At 42.6% G+C, this 23,323-nt stretch overlaps 1 protein-coding gene across 1 annotated transcript; it reads right to left on the bottom strand.

The window, feature by feature from the left end:
* Positions 1–23,310, bottom strand: camsap1b (calmodulin regulated spectrin-associated protein 1b; the record flags this gene model as incomplete). The annotated part of the gene is made up of 17 exons (XM_031571200.2): positions 1–2,208; positions 2,764–2,882; positions 3,020–3,141; positions 3,288–3,390; positions 4,105–4,337; positions 4,510–4,646; positions 4,868–7,157; positions 7,555–7,627; positions 7,915–8,006; positions 9,198–9,366; positions 9,680–9,776; positions 9,889–10,028; positions 11,535–11,676; positions 12,965–13,024; positions 13,708–13,788; positions 18,151–18,312; positions 23,032–23,310. Coding segments are annotated over 17 exons (4,596 nt in total), but the record flags the coding sequence as incomplete, so codon positions are not given.
* Positions 23,311–23,323: the final 13 nt, after the last annotated feature.

Raw genomic sequence — 23,323 nt, forward strand, 5'->3', positions numbered from 1 at the left:
TTTTATTGACGACATATTTATTGATTTTCAGTGTCTCGTTTTAAAATAAATAAGTGGTATGATAAAGAAACTTTTAAAATGACCAAGCATGAAAAGCACAGTATTAAAAATGGTGATGGATTTCAATACAATCTTTTAGTGAGTATAAAACAATTAATATACAAAACTCCTATTTAAAAAGTAAACAAAATGCAGCAACACATTAGAATCAAGTTTTCTAAAGCCTTTTTTGGAACCCGTAGTTTGAGAGCTCCTGGAGAACCTTCAGCTAGCTCTTGTCAGTACTACGTCTTAGTGTTTGGTCTTTTGGAACCTATTTGTGTTAGTTTCACTTCTGTTCCTGTTTCGTCGAGTTTTTTTATCCGAGCCATGACAGTACTAGAATTATTTGAGAGGAACGAAATGACTAAAAACAAAAAACAGCAAATAATTTTAAAATATACTCAAAATGTCTCATATACATGTAAATCTGGTCTGAGTGCCTCAATGACTCATGTGCTACTCTGCACACATTGACAGACTGAATAAACCACTTATAATTCCACTACATTTCTTGAAACAGACCTAGATTAGTGAGCTTGCAGTGAAAATCCCTCATGTCACTTAGTCAGCGCGTATAAAGTGCTTGTGCGACACTTCCATTTGTTCGAGGCCGGCATGTGGCTTCTACAAAGCGAAAAACAAAAACAAAGAAAAAAACTAAAATGAAAGAACAAAAAAAAGACAAAAAAATGAAATAAGGGATAGATGCAGCAGTGTTGACATAGTTACGGAATGTTCTACGTGCCAGGAAATAACTCCACGACAATGGCAAGTTAAAAGAATTATGAATATATTGGGTACTGTCATTCAGTTTTATAGCCACATACTCCTTGTAATAGAGCATGCTGCTCTTTCAAGAGAGGGAGACAGACACAGCAAGAGAAAGAGCATTGACATTACTTCTGCTTAGATTGCATGATAAAAGCATTAGGACATGATGATGAAGTGCACCATTTTACAGGACAGAGTCCAGTGAAGTAACACATCTATTTAACATTAGATCAATGAAAGTAAATACAAAACGGAATAAAACAAACAAACAATCAAACAGCATCTGACATTTGTACCAAGGCCTATTGTCGGACCCTAAAAGAGCTTTATACAGCTGTGCTACGGCTGACAAGCTTCTTAAAGCACTGAATAAATAAGACGACAGCATCACCAAGAGTGAGGGCGAACGTACTGATGCCTAGGCTCTCCCAGGACATTTTCAAGCAGCATGTTTTAGAGAGAGAGAGAGAGAGAGAGGGAGAGAGAGAGAGAGAAAAAGAGAAAGAGAGAGATAGTGGAGCGAGTCGCCCAACCATTTAGTTTTCTTCTGATGAGTTCAGGATTGTGGGATTTGCTGCTCCCACCTCCGTCGAGGATGTGCGGCAAGTGCGTCCGGGTGTAATGAGCAGTTCGTTTTTGTCCGCATTACTCTGTACAGTGAAGAGACAAATCCACAGTTTTTCGACAGAACAGAGCAGTTCAATACTCTTGGCCCCCTCTTCCCCTTTTAGTGTGTCGGATAACTGGGCACGGGGTGAGAGAGTCGGCAAGACCAAAACAATGTGCCAAAAGCAATAAATACTTCAAGTAACAAGGAACCTACCAACGTGGAGAAAAAGTCATGACCATTATTGACACCGCGAAAAAATGCCACGGCATGCTAACCAGTCTGCAGTGGAAGAACAGGAAAAAAACAAAACAAACAAAAAGAAAAACAATAACCCTTTATCAGATCAGATGTCAGATGGAGAGCCAGTAGGTGCAGACATTCTCACAAGCATCAACAAACATCATTCTCGTCACCTCTCATCTGTCAACAGTATGTGAGGGACAAGTACAGGAGTCCTCCTCCTCCTCCACATCAAATGTCCAGTCTGTTCATTTCCCGGTCCGCTTGGGTCCGGTGGATCTCTTGACCTGCCACAGGTGATTGTGGATAGTCAGGGCATCCACGCTAACGGACACGGTCTTGGCTGGGATGTGATTGAACTGTTTGCGGTCTGAGCTGTACTTGTAGAGCTTGTCGATCATCTTCTTGCTGATGCTCCTGGGCCCTGTGCCAGTGATCTTGTGGATTTCCTCCGTGTCTGGCAAGAAGGAGTAGAGGGCCCGGAACTGGCAACCTCCGTCTCGGAACAGAATCATCAGGTGGTTTGACTCGCATTTCTCCAGCTCCTGGAAGAAAAGATGGAGACAGCGGAGGGTGAGGAGACCTTTTAGCTGAACACATGTTAAGTCAACCTTTTAGAAGGCGAGTTTTGAACATTCTAATAAAAGAATACGCTCATCAACAATGTAAGATTCTAAAATTCCATGTACTATTCAATGGACCCAGATATGCTTTAAAACGATCATTCTACAACATTCTCAACACAGTGGTGTGACAGTACCAGCTGAAGGTAAATAAACATGCTAAGCATTAGCTGTCTACAGTGAGAGAAGTGCATCAGAAAAGACTGACAGCTAAAGACCACAATAGCTATGCTGTTTAAAGACTTCCTTCAGCTAACTGAATTCATTATTTCAATTTCATATGGGCATGAAGGCAATGCGGAATCACGTTAAGTGAATGGACTATTTGCGGTGTGATTTGAAAGATATGAATTAATAGCACAAAGCCTGTTGTAATTTTTTTTGCAGCGGTCAATAGAAGAAAGATCAACCCTCCAAACTTTGGGGTGGCCCATTCAAATTAATGGAACCTTTTGCAACATTCTGAGACACTCTTACCTCAAGGATGGAGTTCTTCACTGGTTCGTTGACCTTTCCAGCTAAGCAGCAGTGGGCAATGGCATTGTGAATAATCGGCTTATTGGACTTTGCACTTGGCTCCTTAAAGAGTTTTGGGCCTGGAAAAGAAAGAAAAGGAAACATTAGGCCACAACCATTCAAAGTTAACACATGACTGCCAGTAAGCAGAAATACAATTCATTCATCAATCTACACAAAGTAAACAATCAAACTCGTGTGCAGTCACAGTCCTTACCGGTGTACTCTGCCATGGACGTAGATGTGATGGAGGATGCTGTGGACCCGTTGTCCCAATCCCTCTCTGTTGCGCGACTGGAATTACGACTAAGGCCTGGGAATGAGTCCACAGACTCGCCTCTGGAGAGAGAAGACAAGTACAGAACACAGGGGAATTATAAACATTTTAAATCCAAGAACTAGTCATAATCATGTGTAGACAGTAAAAGAAGTTCATCTCTGGTGACTAGACTTGAAGACACAATCCCATAGACGGGCCAACTCACCGCTGAGATCCAGCCCCGCCTGAGTTGACACTGTCGGCCCCCGTGGTAGCTACAGAGGCCAAAGAGAGGCTGGAGCCAGACTGGGCATTGATCAGATTATCATCTGCAAAAGTTACAACAGACATTTTACCTACAAATGGGTACAAAATCTTATAAATCACAGCATGGGTTGAATTGGTGGAAATGAATTATATGTCACAGACAGGACTGCAAAAACGAAGATAAATTCTTTATTAATGCTTTGTTCTACCAAATGCACCTGCATTTGCTTTTGGGAGACTTGGCCTGAGGGCACGGTGGCCAAGAGCTGACCCCCACTGTGTGACTCACTAAGGAAATGATTCTGTACATAGACAGTGTGGGACACAAACACTTAACTGCAGTACTCTTGTACTGACCAGGCAATTAGCATAATGGGAAATCTAAGCAACATCAGCATGATTCAGCAACCCTGGCTTTCATTTGCAAATGTACCATCACTTGTTACATCATCATTCCTTGACTAATGTACTCCATACCTTTTATTTATTTAGTTTATTTTGCTTAGCTGTATGTTTTTTTAAACTGTGTATGGTAACTGAATTCCGTACAAGCTGTATGTTTACACAGCTTAACCAGTGGAGCACAGAACTTGAGATGCCAAGGTTACGTTTGTCGTATGCAATTCACAACAGTGGAGCAGTCTTCAGACAGTTCATGAATAATTAACTCTGGCCTTCGTTTCACTTGCAGCATGGCCTTCACAGAGAGCTAGTGAACAGTGCGATAATGACATGTTTTCTCAGGCAGAAGGAGTGCAGAGAGAAAGAGTGCTTACGAGCAGGGGAGCACTTGGAGAAGCCATCACTGACAGACTCGTCATGGAATACAGATTTGGGCCGATGCTTCTTGGGTTTGGGCCTAGGCTTGGGCTTGGGCCTTGGCTGGGCCTGGCCCTGGCCCTGCTCCTCAAGCAGCTCCTCCTGCTTCCTCCTCAGGTACTCCTGCTTGATGAGCTCCCGTCGGGCCTTCTCCTCCTCCTTCCTGATGCGGTCCGACTCAGCTTTGCGCCTGCCAAGGGCACAACATCCGTGACAGACGATTCTATTAACCACTGGACGTCCCGATGGATAACCCCCAACATAAGCAACAAACACCCTTTCTTATGATGAGAAATACAGAAAGGCTATACCTCTTTGAACCCTTGCTTTTTTTTTTTTACAGAATCTCTACAGTACAGTACCTGGCCTCATCTCTCTTTTGCTCACTGTCGACTTCCAGCTGCAGCTTGCGCAGTCGCGTCTCCTCGGCCTTCTTCTGCTGCTTGAGGAGGAATGCAGCTCGTTTCTTGGCCAGTTCATCCTCAGCCTTTTGCTCATCCTGCAGATGAAACAATTCTGCTTAGAGCATGTATAGAGGCAAAACTCAACTGTTTCATTCAAAAGTCTCAAATATAGTTTTTATAAAAGTTCAATGTTTTATGCTAATGCAGTGACATTAAGGCAGTTAAAAGTGTATTGCACTGAGACAAAATCGGATCAAACGGAATCAAAGCATCAATTTTGTAAGAGCAAATTAAATCCACAGAATGGAAAACCGACCGTAAAAAAGAAGCCCATGCCAGCTCCATCGAGTATAATGGAGCTCCCTTCTTCCGTCTCCCCGGTCAAGTCTGACAGGTCCACCTCAATGAGGTTGGCTTTGCTTCTCGAGTCTTCTTCGAAGGTCATTTCCTCGTTTCCGTCCGTGTCTTCAGCAGTGTGGTCCGATTCCGTCAAAGCGCCAGGAAAGCCCTGGTCGAAGGACATGCCCATTGGGACCTTTGAGGCTGCCTTCCGGAGGTTGGCCTCTTCGTGGAGCTGGAATGGCGGGGTGCTCCTCAGGTTCCCTGCATCCTGTGTCGTGACATCCTCAGGCTCTGCTCTGGGGGTCCTGCCCCCAGGGCTGGCGACTCTCTGGGTAGGGGTGGTGCCCCTAATCCCCAGCCTGCCCTGCTCCTTGGCAAGTTTGAGCTCTGAGGGTTTAGTGCGGCTGCCTCGAGCGGAGCTCAGCTTTGGAGGCTTTCTCACGGTCCCGCTCGTGGCTGGTAGCGTCTCAAAGTGGACCGCCTGTGGGAATTTTTCCTCAGGCACGTCCTCCTGGTCGGCCAGTGGAGACGCGGGCACCCCGGGCGGTGGGGACATGATGTTCTGCTTCATCAGTCGCTCCTGCTGCACGGACAGCTGCATCATCTGCTGCTGGATGCTGCCAATGGCGTCGTTCAGCAACTCAATAGAGCGGTTGCATTCGTTCAGATCCAGCTCCTCTTCCACCACCAAGCCCTTTGATTCAATTACAGGAGATACGGGCGAGCTACTGCTACTCACCCACTCCCGAGTCCCTTTCTCCTCCGATAACTTCGCCACCTCCTTTGCCCCGGCTCGGAGCGCGTCCACACAGGCATCGTCTTTAGACGCGGCCTCTCTTGCTCTCTCGCCGTTGAGCCTTTTGGCATCCTTCAACCAGTGGTCCGATTTGATGGGCTGAGGAAGCGTGTCGCTCTTGCCCTTCCTCACAATGTGTAAGAAGGCCACCTTGCCCAGCTTGAGCCGCTGGCGCGCCGACAGCACCTCCATCTTCCTCTTCTGAGTCTCGATGGCGCGGCGCTTCTCCTCGAGCTGCATGCGCAGCTGCACCAGCTCCGAAGCCAGCACGTTGGCGCAGTCCTTGCCCTGCGGCGGCGTAGGGCTCTGGTCCCGCTTGCTTCTCCAGGAGGTGACAACGGGAAGCGAGTAGCTGTTCTCCGAGCCGTCCGGCGTGGTCCTCTGGGAGCTGCTGGCCGAGCGCAGATCCTGGTTGCTCCCGAAGCGGGCGTGGTGCAGCTTCCGCTCGGCAAAGCTGGTCATGCGCACACTGCCACTGGCCACGCTGCTGGCCGCCGAGTGGACACTGCTGACGCCGGGGCTGGAGCAACGGCTGTCCGGGCCATCACAACCACCGCCACCGCCGCCGCCGTCCTTGTCCTCGTGTTCCTTCACGCTCATGTCCTCGCGCAGCTTGGCCGACTCCTGGTCCTCATAGTCCAGGTGCTGCTTGTCCGGGTAAAGATCGTCCTTGTTGAGCTCCAGGTCCTGCATGTCGGTCAAGTCCATGGTGTCAGAGTCTGACTGCATCTCCCAAGCCTGCTCGGGCTGCTTGTCATCTTGCACCAAGGAGTGCAGGAAGAAGCCCGGGGAGCGGTCGGTGGGGGAGAGCTCCGCACTGCTGGCAGCTATCGGCTTGAAGGCTTGGCTCGAGGCCACGAGTGGAGTCTCAGCCTGACTGCCGTTAGTCTCTGCAGCTTGGGCAACAAACTCAGCACTGGAGTTGGGGGTGAAGGTCCGGTTAAGGCTATGAGTGGGTCTCCGTCTGGGGAAGGATGCGGACTGCTCTACTCCTCCCCCAGCACCACCGCCGACTACTCTACGGGTGGTGGAGCTTCTGTGCACCTCCCCTGACTCCTCCTCTTTATTCAGATTAACAGACTTCTCCTTTGCCTGTTTCAGGGCGGCAGGCATCAAGGGTTCCATGTAGAAACCCCCATCTGAGGCCTGGTCTTCCTGTCTCAACCAGGAGTTGGTTCTCACCACAGGGGCACCACTCTGGCTCTCCGCTTCGGCATTGGCCAAGACTGCGTCGTCACTGGTTATGAGCGTCAGGCGCTGTTGTTCATCCTCCTCCACCATGTTGACGTTGCCAAGCAGCCCGTGGCCGTTGACACGTCTGGGGATGCCTTGGTGCTTTGGGGTGATGCTCGCAGCCAGGCTGTCCTCGCTGATTGAGCAGGTGAGGCTGCCACTGTCGCCCGAGTGCATGTCGACATCACAGTCGGTGGCCGAGTGGAGGAGGAAGCGGTTCATCTGGGAGAGTGGTCTGCCGAGTAGAAGTTAATCAGAGGGTTAGTCTCACAGGGCCAGATGTATATTACTATACTTTTGTCCTACTCAAAAGTTGATTTGCCTGAAAAGGCCAAAAAGTAATTGCAAATTGTGTACACACTGTGGCTCCCCAGAAAGTTAAGTTCACACTTCCAAAACAAATTTCATCAAAGTCTTAAAGGGCAAGGAAAGTAGTATGTCTTGAATGTGTGATGACCAACTTGCCATCGACCAAAGACTATTTACATGGTTTAGACAAAAACTACAGAACAAAACAAAAAACCTGATTTTCAGTCTTTTTGACAGCTTGATTGTTATACAAACCAAAAAAGTATTGTTTTAGTTAGTTAATTCCCTTTTTAGAAAATAAGCAGTAGCAGTAATCACTATACCTCTGTCTCTTCTCAGCCCAGCCTGCTCCTCTTTGGCTGTCTTGTGTGAAGGAGTTGGAGCGAATTCGACTGCCTGAGGGGGGAGTAAGAACACAGACACTGAAAACACAGACACTTCAGGGTGCCTCTTCAGACCTCATTTCCAGAGGAAAATCATCTTGGCTGGGCAATCTCACAGTAAGCGGTGCCACAGATGAAAAGTCTGTCAACAGAGTTGCATTTTTTTGTATACTTGCATTTCCAATCACAAATTGCAGCAGGTTAACCAAAGCCTGTCTATATTCTGATAAGATTTTAGAGGTATCTGATGGAGGGTGATTGTGGGGGGTGTATCACAGCTAGGATTAGAGACAGTCTTACCCAGCATGTCTTCACCTTGCTGGGGCTTCTGCTGCCTCTGTCTCAAGGGGAGGAGAGGGTGTGGGAGACTGAAGCTGGGACTACCTTTAACACTGCAACACACACAATGAACAACCATCAGAAACATGAACAGACAGTTCCCTAGAGCTAAGATTCAAGATTTGGAATATTCATTGGAAAGGAGCCTTTAAAAGTTATAACGTGCAAGACCTGCTAATTAAGCAAATATTAGTCACAGATTTGAAAACAAATCTAACCTGCCAGCACACATCTGTCTTTCCCATTTTTGACGGACATTCTGGGGGCCCAATCTCTTGACTCTGAATTTCTCTTAGCTTCTGACCACTTAAATAATGAGGCTCACTGAAAAACCTCAGGGGAGAGTGTGTTCTGTAATGCCGCCAACCCTGTTGAGAGTGGCTTATATAGGCCACACACGACAAAGTCCTTATAGGCAAGTATCGCCACTCGGCTGCCATCTTAGCAACATCTCTGTGCAGCTATTTCGGGCAAAGAAGATCAGGCTCCTATCTAACTGAATGGGGTGAGATCCATAACTCCATACAGGATGGTCAGACAGACATTCAAAGTACATCACTTGAATCTGCATCAGTTATGCCATTTCCAAGATTGTGAATACAGGGCAGGACTTATAGCTACAAATTCACCATGTTTACTGTTATGGATGCAACCCCCCCCTCCCCACCCCCACTCTATTCCCCATTCATTTTCCCATCAGTGATTTGTCGTTCCCTTAAATTGTCTCTGCACACAGCCACATAGATATGCTCCTGAGTACATTTCAATACATCAACAGCACACCATATCTTTAACAATACTAAAAACTAATTTTGTGCTTTATTCTCATTTTTCTTTTGCTCACAAAGAAGATGGGTTTGTCGTAAGAATTGAAGAGATGTTACTCTGCTTCTTTGTCGTTTCATAGTTTGTTTTGGGGGGGAAATAAATAAATAAATAAATAAATAAATACATAATAATAATAAAAAGAGGCCGACTACACCACTAGAGGGCCTGCGTGAGCAGTTCAGAAAATGCTGCTCTGCTTTGAGAGACCAAATCTATGTTAACCCTCTCAGTGACATTTGAGTTTAATGAAACCAATTTAACAGGTCTAAAGTTAAAGCACCAGAGGTCGACAATCATTTTAATCTATCACTATCCTGCACAATCCAGTAGACACTCAGAACCTTTACCAAAATAAATCCACCACAACGTATACCTCAAGGAGAAGGAGAACAAACAGAACAGCACAGAGGACTTACGGAGAGTTAGACTCTTCAGGGTGCAGGAGGTACCTGTTACACGGGTCTGCACTGTTCTGGACAGGAAGCGCTGGGTCAGCCACGCCAGGTGTGACCAGGAAGCTGCGCTTGGTGGCGTTGGATATGGGGACAGAGGGACGGAGACTCTTGGGCTGAGCCAAGGCTCGGGCTGTGTTGTGACAGACCAGACAATCATTGAGGTTAAAAGCACACTGTTCAAATAAACTGATAAATGTCCTAAATTGAGCCACAATCAGGTTTTATAATGTTTTCATTTGTATAGCTATGTTATACGAAATACCATCTATGTTCCAGACAACAACAAAAAAACGACAAAAAAAACAACGATAGGCCTACTTCGCAGGAATGTTTGAGCAGAGCAAAATATATTTGTCAATATTAGCATGAATGACCCCACAGTCCAACTCTAGATATCAGGATATGATATGATATGAATATAACAAAACATTACACTCCCTCACCATCTTTGGATTCTTGGACGTCCCTTGGCTGAACAAATTCAGGTTTAACAATCTCAAACCACCAGAAGAGTTCGGCGATGAAGACCATGACATTATGCTGGGAAATTAATGAAGAAGCTTTAGTATTGCTGTAACAAAGACCGTCAAAAGGTGTCTACAAGAGAGAGCAGGGTCAAAGGGCAGATGAAGAAAAAGAATGATAAACTTACTTTGAGCACAAGTGGTGAATAGAGCATGTCCTCTAGTGTCAGATAAAAGCCTTTGTTAAGGTACTCATTGGCAAACTCCCTCAGGAGCTGGATATTATACAGACTGTCAGCTATCGAGGTCACTTCCTTTAAGCAGATATCTGGGTAAAAAAAAGAGGAGAGAGAGAGACGGATCAAAACAAGAAAGAACATTGGGTCAGCAGCATAACTCTTTCAAAGCAGAGTGTTTTGATAACCAAATCACACAGGAACGAAACTAAATGTTAACAGTTCAGACCCATCCATATACTGATACACTGACAGGAAAAGAAGCTCATAACAGAGGAAGTGAAAGCAATGGATGTCACCATAATATCTGGGTATATGCTGAGTAATAAACAGTCATAGTACTATTGATCTAGAGACCAAAACTTTCAGTTTCCCAGAGACCACACTACAATGATATTATGTTTATAAATACATTAGTTGATTACTTCATTTAAAAACACCTTATGCCCCACGAAGGAATAGGATAAAAAAAATTCCTCTAATTGGTAATCCTGGCAACAATCTAGGGGTCGACCAACTATCTGGTTGTTAGATAATCAGGGCAGATATTTTCTTCATCTGTATATTTTCATGTGAATTGCGTGTAACATCCCGACGCACCTCCTTTGTTCAAAGCCAAATCAATAGCAATTTTTTTCCTGACATTCTTTCCACAAAATTCCCTCATTGGTCTAGACAATCATCATCGCACCTAGAAGAAATAATTGGACCTTTCTGAGTCTACACTTAAGCTAAAAAAAACAAGCTTGGAATGTAAAAGAAATAAGGACTAATTGGTGAACATACACTATAAGTCCAAGCTAATGTATTTAATGTAGTTGCAATAGTAGGCTAATGTATATTTATTCTTTCAAACAGTCAAATAAATCTTCCCTAAAGCACAGCTCTTCTGAATTCATTCGTCATTCAAGCTGTTCACGAAATTCAACTTCAGCCCGCTTGTGGTTGCATTGTGTCAAAAACTGAAACTACCCGTTTGCTGCTTTGATTTAGTCTTTTTTGCAGCTGAAAGGTGACCCTCACAGATAATCTGTAATGCCAAAAGTGGTCAGTATTGTAGCCTACATTGTAGTAAGAATTTTAGGCTCATGATTGTAAATGCAACACCTGAAATCATTTTCCTATCTTCCTGCCTTTTTCTCAAACCAATTTAAGATCGATTCAAAGAAGAGATTATCAAGTGCAGTGCATTCAAAGAATTCATGTTGTCGGAGCCTATTTCGGTAAAGAAAAGCATTACACGTAAACAAACATTAAAATATCGGCCCTCATCCTCTTTTGTCACAGACAATCATTATCGTATCTGCCCTGAAAAAAAAACACATCGGTTGACCCCTACAACAAACCTGCATTCAGATCTCTGAGCCGCTTTTGCTTTGGCTGTTTGCTCAGACTGTCTGCCAGGCAGGGACAGGATTCGGCAGTTACCATCTAATCAGATTTAGACTATCACTGGCCATGATGCAAATCTGCAGATGCCATACAATGGAACTGCCACACCTAGTGCAGTCAAAAGGAAAATGATTCAGCACCCAGTGCAATGGACAACAACGACTGTTCTGATGAGAAATAAAACCCCAAAAGAACTGTTTATGTACCGTCTAGCTTCATCACATTGGGGCAGTAATAATGGACCACGGTCAGCAACGCTGCTCCATCGCACACATCTCTCATCAGGTCCTCCACCAGGGGAAAGTAGGGCATCTGTCGGCCTGAGGCGTGGTCCCGTCGATACCGCACCTAAACCAGAACGGAAGGAAGGACACACTTGCACTGAGGCCAGAGCACACAGCGTTTAGCCCCTGCCATCTCATCTGACACAGGGGGGGGGGGGGGGGTGTCCGATTGAGATGAAAGGGCAACTGGATGGGATCGTGGTACACAGCACATTTGGTTTCTTTGCAGCTATGACAGGGCTTGCCCATTATGGATTGATGTTAAAAAAAAGTAATGCACAGAAGTGACTGGTAACGAACTTACACAACTAGAGACTATTCACTCTTTGTTTGTAATCTATGTTTGCCCAACGTGAAAGGAGAAACGATACTGAGGCACAGTAGGTGTCAAGTAGTAATTTGGAAAAGCTTTTTTTTTATTTATTCTAACACGAATCTGAAACATCTAACCAAACAGACACCCAATGTCATAGCCAGTGTAGCAAAACAGAAAAATAACATGTGCTCTTTAACATTTCAAAAATGTGTGCTGACTTACTAAAGCAATACACCTATACATAACACATTTTTACAGTCTGAACTGTAAATTACACTGAATTGTTCATCACGTAGGCCACCGGTTGTTAAGTATAAAGCGACTTCTTTTCTTTTAATTAATTAATTAATTAATTAATTAAGAAAAAAAAGCCTTTTTGACTGTCAACTAAAATATTATTTGTGACCATATGAAATACCTCTGATGTTTAATCTGGCAGCCCAGTTCATTACTTGAATAATCTTACTGTCAGACTGTAAAAATAAGGATTTCAGCAAGAAAGCACAGAGAGAAAAACATGAAAAATTAAGTACAAGTGAACAACAAAACTAACTTAAAGCTCATATTAGACACAGTTGTGAGGGCGTCGTGACAAGTGGGTACTTCACCAGTGTATTTTCAGAAATGCTTTGAAGTAAAAAATAAAAAAAATAATAAAAAAAAAAGTGAGTGATTTGAACCGAGTCAATAATACTGAATGAGGGTGTGTGATGGATATGTTCAGTGAGGGGGTAAAAAAACAACTATTTTCACATGCACTTATCTGGTGTCACAATCAAAGACAGTAAGGAGCCAAATATCAATATATCACAGCTCAGGTAGACAAACAGCTATCTATTATCTCTCCCTTTACCTTTCAGACCAGAGAACCAGAGGCAGATGACCCATCAGCTTAAACACCAAATGGATGGCCACACATTAACTGACAGAATCTGTCTAAAATCACAGCTAACATACACCGACAGATGGCTACAACAAGCCTGAACTACACAGGCCTACACATGACGTAATGGTAATGAAGACTGATGTACTGTACCACGCGTGACAGTTCCACAGGCTCCAACATGCAGTGGGCCAGAGCAAGCATGAAATCAGGCTGAATGACAGACATGACAGACACGTGGGGGGGAAAGAAAACAAAACACTGAGAACGAAGAAAAGGAACCAAAAATAAATAAATAAATAAATAAATAAATAAATAAATAAAAACAAAATGTTGCCACACACCATTGTGGACACAAATACAGTGAGAGGCCCCACCCCACAACTCTCAAAATAAGTGATCCAAAGCGCTGCCAGCCAAAAATGTGCTTGTGGTGGTGGGTGTACAAATATGGACAAATACATCACTACGTGCGAAGGTGGAGAGGAGGAACTAGCAGCCAACTTACAGGTACTAGTTTCCAATACCATTTTGAGGGAGACTATCCAAGTAGCAAGGAAGAGGGAGGTATTGGAAGGGAAGGGAAGAGACATGAAGAGGAGCAGATAGTGTCAGAGAGAATTGAACAGGCAGGACTGATTTGCGTTCAGAGATAAAAGAGCAGATTTGAGAGTGGCTTCATTCGGTTAGATGCAAAATATGCCTACAAACAGCGGCAGAGGAAAGAGTTGTCAAATATTAGTATATTTGCTAGGGATATTCAGCTGAGCAACGTGGAAGAGGGGTTTGTTTCTGTTTTTATAGGAGTGAAACAAGTGTTCAGCCCCCAAGGTCTGTGAAATAAGACAAAACAGTACTACTGCAGCATTCGTACATGCAGAGAGCTTTTGTGTTACCTTTTGGTGACTGGGTGACTCCAGAAGATGCTGTTTTACTTTGACTTCCTTCTCAGAGATCTCCCTCATTTTCATGTTGACCTGTAACCAAAACAGAACTCTAACTATAGTCAAAACACCTCTAACTCAGTCAAAACATCCCGTTACACAGTCAATTCAATTTTACTTCACTAAAAACAAGGTTCCATGCCAGGAAAAAAAGAAAAAACACACACATCCCACATGAATTATCCAGGGACTAACCTACGGAATCCGCTACGCTCAGCTTCCTTCTTAAAGTACTTCCCTTTGAATCACCAACAAAACACAATGTTCACATTAAATCCAGGTGGTGACAATCAGTAAAACTGATACAGCTTTAATAATAAGTGCATTTTTTTACATTCTGTCACAAATGTCATAATGCAGGGAAGCCAAGTCCTGCACTGTGACCACTTTAGACCTAACTGGGCAACTTTGACATAGTCTAACCAACAGCTTGTTTTCTAGCATTGATGCAGTCAGCCAAAAGGAAATTCCCACCATCAAAACTTAGAGTCTGTGAAGTGATCAGGGCTTCACTTTCAAGTCACAACCGTACTGTACACAGAGTGTGTTAATGCAACAGGCCATTCAACACCAGGCATCTCCTGCATGCCATCCTGATTTCAAAGATAAGCTAATTATAGCCAGGCTAGATCAGGGCAGACTAATTTTAAACCAGACAGTCTCTGCAACCCAACCTGGTAATCCAGCTGTCTCCATACATTTCCATGTTGTTGTGCTGTTTTTTTGCCCCCTACGTGTGTGTGTGTGTGTGTGTGTGTGTGTGTGTGTGTGTGTGTGTGTGTGTGTGTGTGTGTGTGTGTGTGTGTGTGTGTGTGTGTGTGTGTGTGTGTGTGTGTGTGTGTGTGGGAAGGGGAGGGTGCAGAGGAGTTCCAGTAAAGTTAGAGCAATGGGTGGTAGGCGCCAATATGTTGAAGGTTTTTCAGGACAAATGACTGGTGGAATGGAATGAATGGAAGTTTTCCTGTACCACCTGATGTGATGAAATGATGTCTGGAATGGTGAAAACTCAGTTCAGTGCATATTCAGTGTCTCACTGATTTCTCTCTTACAAAACCTCCATTCCAAAGAAAACATTGAGTATTGAGTATCCTTCGGTTCATAACAGGGCTGCTCGACAATGGCAAAAATCATGATCACGTTTATTTTGGTCAGTATTGAGATTTCATTTCACACGATAACTCATTTAGCAGGGTTTTTCCTGCATAGAGAAAATTTGGGCGCGCGCCTAAGCCGTTTTCCCGAGCGCCTACAACAAATCCCGAGCGCCTATCCGCGATAAAAAATAAAATAAAAAAAAGCTGTCATTCATGGCGCAATTCAGCTTAATGGTGTTGAGCCCTCACCGTCGACTTCAAGGCAGCAGCTGCCTGGAAGGCGCATCCCACCTCCCACCCCCTGAGCCAATCATTGAACAGAGGCTGCTCCAAGCTTGCCATTTTAGAGAAGACGTTGGTTTAAATTTAAGATTTGAGCAAGCAACTTCATGTAGGTAGCTTTTAGCTGTTTTAAACCAAGGCACTTTACTTCAAAAAGGTTGTTTTCAACCTGATTACAAATCTGGTTAAAACAACTAGTTAAGGTGTTTTAGAATAATATTAATGCCATATACAATAACTGACTTTATGTTAACACCACTAATTAATGTTAGCTGTCTAATTATTTAGCGCAATGCAAGCATGAATCTACCGTAATTCGATTTTTAACCAAGGTAGCCTATTGTACTGCAAAATATTGATCGCGACCTGTTTACAAATCTGGTTAAAAAGATAAAGGTGAGCTGTTATTTATAGATATGAATTATTTCTCAGGCATCTAATGGCTTACAGCTATCTGTAAAGCATCTAAACGTACAGAGTAACGGAGGTTGACTGCTAAATACAGTACATTAAGGCAGCCACCAGTCTTTGGATAGCTCTCATACGTGAGTTATTGTATATGGCATTAATATTCTAACCATCACACATAGGATATATGGATACACACACACACTGCTTAAATAAAACACTAAGCCTACGTACTTTTTTGAGATAATGTAGGCAACTGCTAGCTAGCTAGATAATGTCGGCAACTGCTAGCTAGCTGCTTGCTCAAATTCAAACCAACGTCTTCTCTAAACTGGCAAGCTAGGAGCAGCCTCTGTTCAATGATTGGCTCAGGGAGTGGGATGCGCCTTCCAGGCAGCTGCTGCCTTGAAGTCGACGGTGAGGGCTCAAATCACCATTAAGCCGCAATTCATCACGCGTGTAATGCATGTAAGCGAATATGGTCTCAATAGTATGTTTCAAGTATAGGCTACAGCCGAAATCTCGTTCTGTTTTGATCAATAGTAATCGAGTTGATAAGCGTGTCTTATTGTCTGATGAATACGCAACTGTGAGGTGCGCGAATGGACAGAGTGGCCAGCTGCCAATCACTCAACTTGCGTATGCATCCTGACTCAGTCGGCGGTGATTTTGAGCATAACATTCCATTTTCAGTATTCATGGCTTTCAATGTATTAAAATATCTGCTATGTTGAGGACCTACACAGGTGTAGGCTATTATTTGATTTGTCTACCCGTTTGAACGAGTACCAGTAGACCGCGGGGCCTCGGGAGAGGCAGACAACCGCATTGGTTTATCAATGAAAGCTCAGCTCGTTCTGAGGAGAGCGGATAGATTTGTGTTGCATCTCAAATATAATAATATTATTATCATTGATAAACCGGTGCGGTTGTAAACTGTCGTTCCGCTGCGATGGCCAGCCCGGCGTGCACAAAACACCTGTACAAATGCAAATGAAATGTCCCTCATTTGTGGGCCAATAGAAGTTAAACACACTATTCAACATATTTGTGGACAGTTTTAATAATAAAAACAAAAAGAATGGTATGTAGGTTTGTATAATAAAAATGAATAGTAATAATAGATAAACTTGAATTTCATAATTTGTGTGTTCCATTTCTGACCACTGGTTAGTTCTATATTCTATTGATATACATTTCAGTAGTTTGCATATATATGTAAAGAGGTAAACCTTGATAATCTTTGAACCATACATGATAACACCATGGGGCTTGGATTATTGGCAATCTATTAGCCTATCTATTCTAATCTAAAGTCTATCCTCCATTATTTATGAAATGGTAAAATGTAAGCTAATAAGGTGAGACGGTAACACAGACTGTTTGAGCACCGAAGACCCATTTTGACCCAGGAAAAACCCTGATTCAGTAGCGGAAGGGTTGTGTGTGCAGACATGAGCCCATAATGATAGACCCTCAGAGCTTTTATTTAATAGATTATTCTTTTTTAAACCTTATTATTATTACCGATGCATATTCAGCTTATTATTATTATTATTATTATTATTATTATTATTATTATTATAACCTATATTTTGTGTTCTTTACTTTACTTTTATAGTAAATAGACTAATAAATAAAGTCAGACAAGCCCTATTTTAGATCATCTTTAGTTCATTTTTATAAGTACTAAGCACGGATATATTTAGTTGAAAAGATAAGTACTGTACGATGACCTAGGCCTACCTACACTGACGATTGGTGCACTGCCACTGACGGTTTAGGTTATGTTCACATGTAGGGATGTGACGTGAACGTGACACTGGAAAGTTCATAGTTTTGGCATCAACTCAAACAGAGTTGCTTGGGTGTTTATTTCAGCAACACTAAATAAACTTGTCGCCAACATTTCAAGCATTGTGTTTCCTCAGATTTGGACATTGAGACGTACATGAGAACTGTTTAGACTCAGCATTCATTTCTCCATGTTTAACCATTCCCACTACACCACTGGTTTTATCATTGTTGTATAGTAACGAAGTAGAAATACTATTAACATCAATCCTTTATATAGCCCTACTTCAACAAAAGATTGCAAAAACATTTTCCCTTGTACGCAGTCTGATATCCTAACTTGGTCTTAGATCTTAAGCTTGACCTTGATGTAAAAACACTCGTATTAAGTAGAGGGCTAATAGGATTGGTCTTGGTGAACAGTATTATGCAACATGTGGCTCAATACTGGAGAATGGGTTTTAAGTCCCATCTATGCTCTACTAGTTTGTTGCACAGCAGGTTAAGAAAACCTATGAAAGCCTTGCGTTAAAACCGGTGGGTGTTTAGCCCTTTAAAATTCTTTGTTACAGTGTGTTGTGAAGGGAGAGAGCGGTCACCTGTAACACTTGCGTGACCGTGACTCCTCTCTCCCGTCGCTACACAGCTCTCTCCACTCTACACATTGATCAAAGGTATGGACAGAGCAGCTAGAAAGTCTAAGGTGCACTGACATTTAACTCCAAGCCAAGATGTGTTTGTACAGTAAAGTGCAATGTCCCTATGAACTAGAAGTCAAATCCTAAACAAAGCTAACTGTGGGCATCAGCAAGCTCACCTTGTTGATCCAGAAGACCATGGCATCCTCAATGTCAAACGGCAGCTCCTTGGAGGCACTGAAGGTGGAGAAGCGCTTCACACAGGCCACCACCCGCTCGATGCTGATCATCTCCACAGTGTAGGCCATCATAAGGGCATCGATCATCGGGATATGAGCACTCTAGAAGGTAGCAGAAAAAACAAACATGTGTAATCAGTCACATATTTATCTACTGCATAGATTTCAATCCAAATACTTCTGACTAGTAAACCTAAAGTTATCAGTCTGCTTAAAGGTTCAAACCCAACCATTTAAGCATGGGAGGCCAGTGTGATTACCAAGAGGCACACACACACACAACACAGCTACTCCCCATCATCAGAAATCTATTTCAATCACGAGAATTCAAGCACCATTGTACTTTCATTTCATTCCATTCTTGAACTCTGAGGAATTTCTGCAGCCATCTTCTAAAAATAGCCTGATATGACTCAGGGGGGGGGTTCAATGAGCCCCACATCCCAACATGCAACTCTATCTGTAGGTGAGCACTCGTGAAATATAAATGTGTTAAATACTAAGTTACTGTGACTGATCATTGGGCCCTAATTTAATAAATGAGCACAAACAAGGCTGACTGCTGTCACTGTGGGTTTTTACATGAAACAAAGAAGGGCATTGCGTAAAGCTTTTTTGATTACTAGCGCACATTAGCTGGTCATTTCATAACATGCGCACAGACCTAAGCGCATTTGAGGGCGGACCGAAGCCTCATTTGGGTGTGTCTGGTCAAATTAAACTGTTTTGTTTTGATCAATCATTTAACTCATTTATCATTAACCACCAATAATTTAAAGTGCTCAATAACCTTGCAAATTTGTTGAATTCAACTAAGCTTAGGTGTCAGGAGGACGTTAAATGTCCACAGGTATTTTAACTACTATATATGAACGAACAGAAACAATAACAAAACCCGGGCAGCTGCGTTAATTGCATAAAAAAAATTTTAAGCGGTAAATATTTTAAATTGATCACAAAAATTACGTGTCAATTTTGACAGCACTGATTTTACAGCATAATACTCAGTTTAGACCACTGTCGTTCTTCCATTTACCGTTATAAATATAACGTTTCTCAGTATAGTGGCAGATAACATAGGCCTAAAGTGAAACTGAGTGTAATTTTCTGTAAAATTGTCTACAAATGGGATAATTCCGTACAAAATTCGTTTTGTTTTTCCTGTTCATTAAATATGTTTTGTTGCGGACACGGGTTACTGAAACTAACAACAAGTTGACATTTCACAGCGGGTCTGTTCACGGCGGGTCTGTCTGAGTTAAGTAATGTTGCTTGAACTAGTAGTAACATAAAGCTATTTTTACTAGAATCACTGAAATAGTGATAGTGTTGTGCAAGCATCACCATATTCAATGTCTACATGATGTATAAGAAACATAAGAAGCCTAATCAGATGCTCAGTCTACATTTACTGTACATCATGTCATTGCAAATCTATCTTATTACTCTATATGTTCTGCATAAAACTTTACTACAAATTTAGAATGAAACCGGATTATTAGAGAGATGAGCCAAGGCAGACTATACATTTATGAATAGGTCCTTCCTTGTCATTTACTTTCAATTGTCACACACCTCCTCTCCTATGGCTTGTTGGTCACCTGGCTTGTGTTAAACATGGAAGCGCTAAAAGGTAATTAAATCAAGGTAGACAAAACAACACATCTGATAGATTCCAAAGTTTCCTAATATCATTGGAATCTTTGCTTGGTTTATTCGCCATTTGAGATTATACACTTTGCTCTGGATATCAATGGATTCAATGGCACACCCACAAATGAATATGCCATTTCACCTGTCCTACAAAGGCTTCCAGCTACTCTAGCATCCCATGATGGCATATGTGCAAATAAAAAGTCTTCTCAACTCCTCCCTTTGATGTTGTGACATTTGCGCAATATCACTACATGACATGTGTAAGGCACAGCTCGATGCCCTTTCAAATTAGGACCTGTTGTCGCTTGCTGTAAGTGCTTTCTAAAACTCTATGAAGACAAAACGTCCCACCTGTGTCAATACTGAACTTGGGTGCATTGATTGTTAAATTCGCACAGGCTAAGCCCTAACTCAAACCAGTTCATTCAAGTTCTGAGCACCTCTGAAACTCTGAGGCCTAATTCTGTCATGGCATCATTCCCAGAACATACAGTCGGTCATCTGATCTCATGTCACATGGGTTCGAAAAGTAAACAAATGTACAAGATCTTCCCAACACCCTGTATACATTTATTTTCACTAGAAAGGGAACATATTTTTAAAAACAGAATTACAATTTATAGCAACAGGCATTTCATAAGTGAACCACCCTATTTCTTCATGACTCCCACAATTTAGATAGACAGGACTAACATCTCTCTCTTAGCGCCCTGTAAAAGTAACATCAAAAAGACACAGAATCCCCCGTTCAGCCCTACTTCATCCATCTCTTTCATGCCCTCAAGCACAAGTGGCACAACCAGACAGGCACACCCTCCTCTCCCTCCATCAAACAAGTAGCAAGTGGTATCTTGGCAGTTCCCGTGACCTTATTTCATTCACAAATCTATGCCGTGCTTGCATAGAATACTAGGATGTCTAATGTCATAAGCCTATTCCTCACATTTACTAGGGTCGAATACCTCATGGCTTACATTAAAGGGCATTTCTAAAGAGAACGGAGGGGTTTGTGACTGGTATCTGCTGCAACAGCACATTTTAGTATCAAATGCTGGGGCTGCAGCTTGAACAGCTAATAGCAATGATTAAGACAGCCTTTGGACATCACATGGCTGAAGAGCTAAAAGCCGGAGTGAAACCAGGACACATCATCAGAGGTGCAACTGGGCTGTCCATGCAGCCATCCAATAACTGATCGATGGCCATGTCCTGAATGACCTTTAGGCGCAGCACACAGAAAAGACAATCAGAAATCAACCAAATCAACTTGCAAATCAAGCTGAAAATTAAGGCCAAAAACTGACACAGCCTGCATCATTAAAACAAAATAGGACAGTGAGGGAATACTGTGTCATTACCAAGTAGGTCAGAACTTTCACACTATGCTGATCTATACCGAACCGTATCTACAGTAAGTCATCTTGTAAATAGTGATTCAAATTCCTTTTGAAAGGACCTATACCTGAAAATTTGTTTTGAATGTGTTGTCTGGCAATTCATTTTTCAGACTAATCTATACTTGACCTAACAATGCTGAAGTCCATCATAAAATACAGCATTACAACATACTGTAGTCTGAACAGGGAAATCGTGCCGTTACCGTAGATCTTATCTTCATCAAAAAAAAAAAAACAGCCTCATCCTAAGTTCATGCACTTTGCATCTCAAAAGGTTAAATTACACGGAAGCTGGCAGATTTGTCTACGCTGAACCTCTTCAGTTCAAACCTGTTACACTGCCTAGCACTTCCAGAACATTCCTGGTGCCTGTTCAAAAAAAATGTCTTGCCCTTTTTCCCCCTCACACATAATGTGTGCACAGACATTTGTTCAATGCAAGCTTTAAGCCAGAAACATACCAATTCGACATCAAAGACCTAGAGCCTACATCAGAGGCAAAGGGCGCATCGGATAACAGTGGGGGCACCCATCCCACTTTGTCCCCAACCCACCATTCTTGGCCTGGGACATCCATCTGGACTCCCAGATGGCCGACGATTTGGAAATTATAAATATTTATAGGTCCACCCCAGAGATTTGAAATGCTAACATGATAAGATTTTCAGGGCTAAGCACTATAAATCAATTAGAAAAAGAAGTCATCACATTCATGTAATTATATCCGAATCACAGGCTGGCAAAAACCGCCTTCATGGGGACCTTCCTGTGGAAACTACCTTTCATTTTGATATCTGAATCTCAGAGACCAAGGCTGCCATGTGCTGCCACTCTTCACTTGTCTTCTATTACACATTACTTAACATATTATATATATATATATATATATATATATATATATATATATATATATATATATAATATGTTATATATAATATAATAATATATATTATATAATATGTTATATATAATGTGTATGTTATATATAATAATATGTATATATATATATCTCACATTAGAGTTGATATAGACCAAATAAAAAAAAATAGGCTCCAATATCTACTTCCGTAATGAATATGTTGACACAATTAAAGCTTACATTTTGCCTTTGTGTATTAATTCTACAAGGATTCATAGAGAAATATCTGGTCCATTAACAGCAAAAGCTGGAATATACAAGACCCTTTGTCCAGCTCAGGGTGGCCAGAAACGTGAAAATTCCTCCCAAATCCCTCCATTCCTCTTCCATCCAACAAATAACTTCCATTCTCATTGGCTGGCATCATAGAATCTTGAATTCAACTCATCTGAGCTTCTGATTGTTTAGAGGATGATACAAGCAAAGAATATTGTAACGCTGTCTAGATTGTTCAACAAGGCTGGCTTACAGAAGCCATACAGTTGTTTTTCAGCAAACTTAAGACACAATGAAAAAAAAAATACAAACTGCAGCTTTAAATGGCGTTTTAAAAACAATTATGAGAGTAGACAAGATGACACCAAAATCCACTGTATCTTATGCTGCTGGGGTTTTATAAAGGCAATCTGGCATACAACACAGCATAACTACAGTTTATTTGGGTTACTCTTGCTTCGAATGTGACATTTTAGTGTGATATTTATCTTTGGTAATGTAGTCCAACTGGTTCAATAAGTAGACACTCTCCAGTTTATTTACACCACTTTGCACTTCTGCACAACAGGAATGCAGACTTTTACGTTGTGTTACCTAGACTGTTTAAATCGAGTGGTTTGTCCTGAAGCTCACCATTTTGATGGGCATGCCGGTGAGGTCCGACTCGGTGACCGGCGTGTCGTCGCTCTCCATCACGTAGATTCCCTTGCGAGACAGCGCCTGGATGACGGACAGGTGCGACTGCAGCGAGGCCACCTGGTCTCCCTTGAGGATGAGGCAGCAGACCCGGCAGTAGAGCTCGCAGGAGAGCAGCAGCCGAATCACAGGTGGCTTGATGTGCTCCTGGTCATACTGGTCCGTGTAGAAGGGGTCCCTCAAGTCCTCTGGGATATTGTCTGGAGAGAGAGCGAGAAGAGGGGGGGGG

The sequence above is a fragment of the Clupea harengus genome, chromosome 7 (genome assembly GCF_900700415.2).
Source record: "Clupea harengus chromosome 7, Ch_v2.0.2, whole genome shotgun sequence".
NCBI classification, from domain to species: domain Eukaryota; kingdom Metazoa; phylum Chordata; class Actinopteri; order Clupeiformes; family Clupeidae; genus Clupea; species Clupea harengus.